The sequence below is a fragment of the Triticum urartu genome, chromosome 7A, assembly GCF_056163025.1.
Source record: "Triticum urartu cultivar PI428250 chromosome 7A, HENAU_Tu73, whole genome shotgun sequence".
Lineage (NCBI taxonomy): Eukaryota > Viridiplantae > Streptophyta > Magnoliopsida > Poales > Poaceae > Triticum > Triticum urartu.
The window spans coordinates 496,046,846-496,051,058 of NC_141879.1; the positions used below are offsets into that span (position 1 = coordinate 496,046,846).

General features: G+C 49.5%; 1 protein-coding gene across 1 annotated transcript; it reads right to left on the reverse strand.

Moving 5' to 3' along the window:
• Positions 1 to 894: 894 nt before the first annotated feature.
• On the reverse strand, positions 895 to 3,633 carry LOC125520485 (peroxidase 1). The gene is made up of 2 exons (XM_048685431.2): positions 3,316 to 3,633; positions 895 to 1,850 (listed from the first exon to the last, which is right to left on the reverse strand). Exons 1-2 carry the CDS (start codon positions 3,538 to 3,540, stop codon positions 1,005 to 1,007), a joined length of 1,071 nt encoding a protein of 356 aa, XP_048541388.1. The 5' UTR covers positions 3,541 to 3,633; the 3' UTR covers positions 895 to 1,004.
• Between the last annotated feature and the right edge of the window lie 580 nt (positions 3,634 to 4,213).

The window sequence follows — 4,213 nt, forward strand, 5'->3', positions numbered from 1 at the left end:
CCTGGGCTCACGAACCGGGACGAATGCATCCATTGATCCTAGTTCATGGAAGAATCAGGACTAATGGGCTGCCAGGCCCAAACGAAAGCCCCTTTTTTTAAAAGCCTCTTTTTCTACTAATGGATGAAGAGAAGAAGATGACGTGAGGGGAACGACCAAATCTAACGGCTGTATGTAGGGGATTCGGGCAGCTGCACGGCTGTTGGCTTTAATTTGGGCCGGTCGACCAACACCTAGCATCGTTAACCCACCTATATATAATCGCGCCGACGTAGTTACGTGCATGGAGAAGCTGAGTATTCCACCCACCAACCATGAGGAAATTGTTGGGTTGGACCGATGTCAGCTAAACTGGTACTGCTTCGTTGCGTGCGTTCTGCGCTCATCTAGTCATACCCTCCATATTTTTCCAACAGATCCGGAGATCCGCTCCTAGTTTTGACAAATCGATCGACGAACTCTGCTCGGAATATTTGAGCAGTCTAGCTAGAGCTGAAAAGTCCAAAAGTAGGATCGGTATAAAGCCTAGCTAGACACGTGATATCTATCAAGGCTAAGCTGGCGTGATTACTTCGGCCACCAAACTTTCTTACTCTTGCCGCTCATTCTGTTTTGTTCGTTCGAAACAAAGATCTGATAAACCCTTCGAGTATCAATCCTTGCGTTTTGAGCCCGGCCGTTCGTTCGACCACAAGGGAATGGGATGGGATATTCGGATCACATTGGAATACTAGTAGATGCCGTTCTGAGCCCGGCAGGACCATTTTATGGCAATTTTGAAGGAAAACAAGCGAGTTGGCAATAATGGAGCACTGCGACGCGCGCGCATGGCGCCGGTGATGTGTTGGACCATTCATTCTCCAACCAGATCTAGTCCATGCATGACTCAGCAACTCAGAGCACGACAGCGTTTATTATTCATCATTCATCACAAGTCTAGTATACGTGCGAACGGACACCGACCGGCCAGCACGCCCGTGCATTCGCATTCAAGGACGCATACATCAGCCCTTGGCGACCTTATCGTCGGAGCCCTGTCGGCGGAGCATCTCGATCACCCCAGCGTAGGCGGACGAAGAAGAGGAGGCCGGGTTGACGAGGCTGCAGTTGAGGCGGATCTCCCCCTGCGTGCCGGTCTTGGGGCTGATGTTGCCCATCTTGATCATGGCGGCGAGGAACTTGTCCTTCCACAGCGTCTCGTTGGCGGCGAAGGCGTCGACGAAGGCCTTGAGGGTGGCGTTGCGGATGAGCTGGTCGTCGGAGAAGTGCAGGCCCAGGTTGAGCTGCACCAGCTTGTAGTAGTTGTTGTCCAGCACCACCGGCGTGCTCAGGTCGATCTCCGTCGTCACGTTGGTGAACTGGCTCGTGTTCGCCGGGCACAGCGCCTCCAGCAGCGCCTGGTACGCCGGGCTGATGGTGCCGCTCGCCAGCCGCTCCCGGTTCCGGACGATGAAGGAGTTGCAGTGGGAGCGGCCCAGGGTGTGGGAGCCCGACAGGACCACCATGTCCTCGGCGGTCAGGTTCCGGTCCGCGAACCCCCTGACGAGGCCGTCCGCCGTCAGGTTCGGCCCCGGGAGGGTGAACGCGCCGGTGTCGGTCGAGAGGTTCCCGTCGCGGCGGCCGGAAGGGACCTGGTAGAAGGCGTTGCTGCCGGTGATGTTCACGCTGTCCCGGGCGGCGAAGGCCAGGATGTCGGCGCATGACACCGTGCGCGGGCAGCTCTGCTCCAATGCCGCCCTGGCGGCGTCCACGACCGCGAAGCCGCGCAGGCTCGGGTTGTTCGGCGCTGCCTCGCGCTCCGTCGTGCCTCCGCCGGGGTTGACGGACAGGAGCACCGATGAATCACAGCCCTGCATGCATGGTGGGTTCATATCACATGGAGAGCACCGCAATTAAGATGATGTATACTACGTATATTTGATGCATTATTTTTGCACTGGTTAACTATACATAGGTGTCCTAGTCATAACCAATACGAACGCAAAAAAAATAGTCATAACCAATACTACTCCTACTACACCGTGTTCAACCTGCTAGTGTGACGCTGCTGTTTAATAATTAATCTGTTGCTTATAGTAGAAAGGAAATTGCCGGCGTACCATGCATTCCTGAACCTAGCTAGCTAGCTTGCAGACGGAGACAAATTAGACATTTTCCACCTACGTCCATGACATAGTAGTAGGTAGCTTGCAGACGGAGTACGACGTAGCATTCATCTGTGCATCATATACCATGTTGACTAGTCCTAGTTAGAGTATTCGGTAGTCGCATGTACGTATACTTCAGACAAGTATGTGGATAATTGTCTAACTCACTGAATAGTCCATATATGTGAAAATGTGACACCTAACCTACCAGATGCTAGCTAGGTACGACCTAGCAAGTAGTATGTCTCAATTCGTTTCTTTTTACTTCTCATATGATTTTATACAAAATCAAACTTCATAAAGTTTGGTCGAATTTATATTAAAAAATATCAACATATGTATAATACTAAAGTTATATAGGATAAAAAATAATTGCATGCATCTAATGATATTGATTTTGTATTGTGAATGTACATATTTTTTCTATAAAGTTGATCAAACTCTACAAAGCTTGATTTCAGACAAAACTCATAGGCACAGTAAAAGAAAATGGAGGGAGTACTGATATACGTCTAATCATCTGTAGTACTGATATTCGTAGATATTTAGTAGTCACATGTATAGTTGTCTAACCCACGAGAATAGTCCAAACATGTGAAGCGTGACACCCGACCTACCAAACTAGCGAGGTGACACGTCGTCAACGTACGATATGTGGTCAAAACAAGCGTGAGCTCCACTATGTTCACTCGATCAATTGATTAGGTTAGTAGTCATCGTCGCCCACCGTGTTGTTCAACTCAAAATCGTTATGTTCAAGTAAATTGTCTTTGTGCACACCTTTTAGCACGGCTTTCCCTTTCACGAAGGATTACAAGCTTGTCGCTAACACCCTGACGCAGATGTAAAGTTATTATTAGTTATGTGGAAAGTTTCTAGTTGCCACACTATCTTCTCCAGAGACTCCTGTTTAGTTTCTTCTCCATTTCAGTTTCAGGCCAACAATAAAGTTAGGAAGATGGATAAGGAGTTTGGGAACTACATGAACTATTTAATTTCAGCAACCAAATTACTTTCAAAAAAAATTCAGCAACCAAATCTGGACGTGAAAAAAAGATGCGTATGCATGCACGTTATGAGCGTCTATTTTTAAGAAAAAAACATAGCAGAACAACTACGATGCAACTGCTCCTGATCCTGTACATGCAACAGGTACGCACGCACGTACCTCGACGAAGCAGTCGTGGAAGTGGAGGCGGATGAGGCCGGCGGCGACGCCGGGGTTGGTGGCGAAGGCGGCCGTGACGGCCTGCCGGACGATGGCCTCGGCGTTGGGGCAGGTGGTGTTGTAGAACCCCACGCGCAGCTGCGCGCGGCTGTGGACCGGCAGCTGCAGGCACAGCACGGCGGTGAGCAGCACCGCCAGACCGGCCAGCCCGCCGCTGCTCGCCATGGCCGTCGTACGTGCGCTGTGGCTAGCTGGTATCGCTCACCCTCGCAAGCCCGGCACAGTGAGCGTCAACTGCACTGCAATAATGAGTGCTTAACCCGCCTGGCCTGGGTGGTTTTTATAGAGCGAGAGGCAGGGGCCTGTGTTGGTTGGTTGGTTTGTTTGACAAGTCACGCGGTGGTGCGATGCACTTGTGCTGGATACGGTAGCATAGATATAAAAATCCTACACTTACGGACTACCACCTACGGACTTGTCGTACGGACATACCTGTCCTGCCCACGCTAAACTCTTCCTCCCTGATTTCTAGTTGGGGTCCCAACGTGATCCAATAAGATAAGGCCGCCACCAGCCCGTAAAGTATCACCCCGTAACTCTAGCAAAGCTCGCATAGATAGGACCCGGCCGGCAGGAAGAGGAACAATCCTAGATAGGCAAGGGCGTGGTACTTACTGATAGTACTCCCTCCGTTTTTAAATATGTCTTTTAGAGATTTTAATATGAACTACGTACGAATCAATATAGACATATTTTAAAATATAAATTCACTTATTTTGTGCTGTATGTAATTTATATTATAAAATTTTTATAAAGACTTATATTTACAAACGAAAGGAGTAATATAGGTTTTATTATTCGCGCTGGTCCGCCTTTCTTGAATACGCGTGGCGGAGGT

Bases quoted from the DNA above. Each gene is read 5' to 3' on its own strand.
- LOC125520485 (XM_048685431.2), bottom strand. From the start codon at position 3,540: ATGGCGAGCAGCGGCGGGCTGGCCGGTCTGGCGGTGCTGCTCACCGCC. The intron at 1,851-3,315 runs GTACGTGCGTGC...CCATGCATGCAG, and splicing joins TCCACGACTGCTTCGTCGAG to GGCTGTGATTCATCGGTGCT.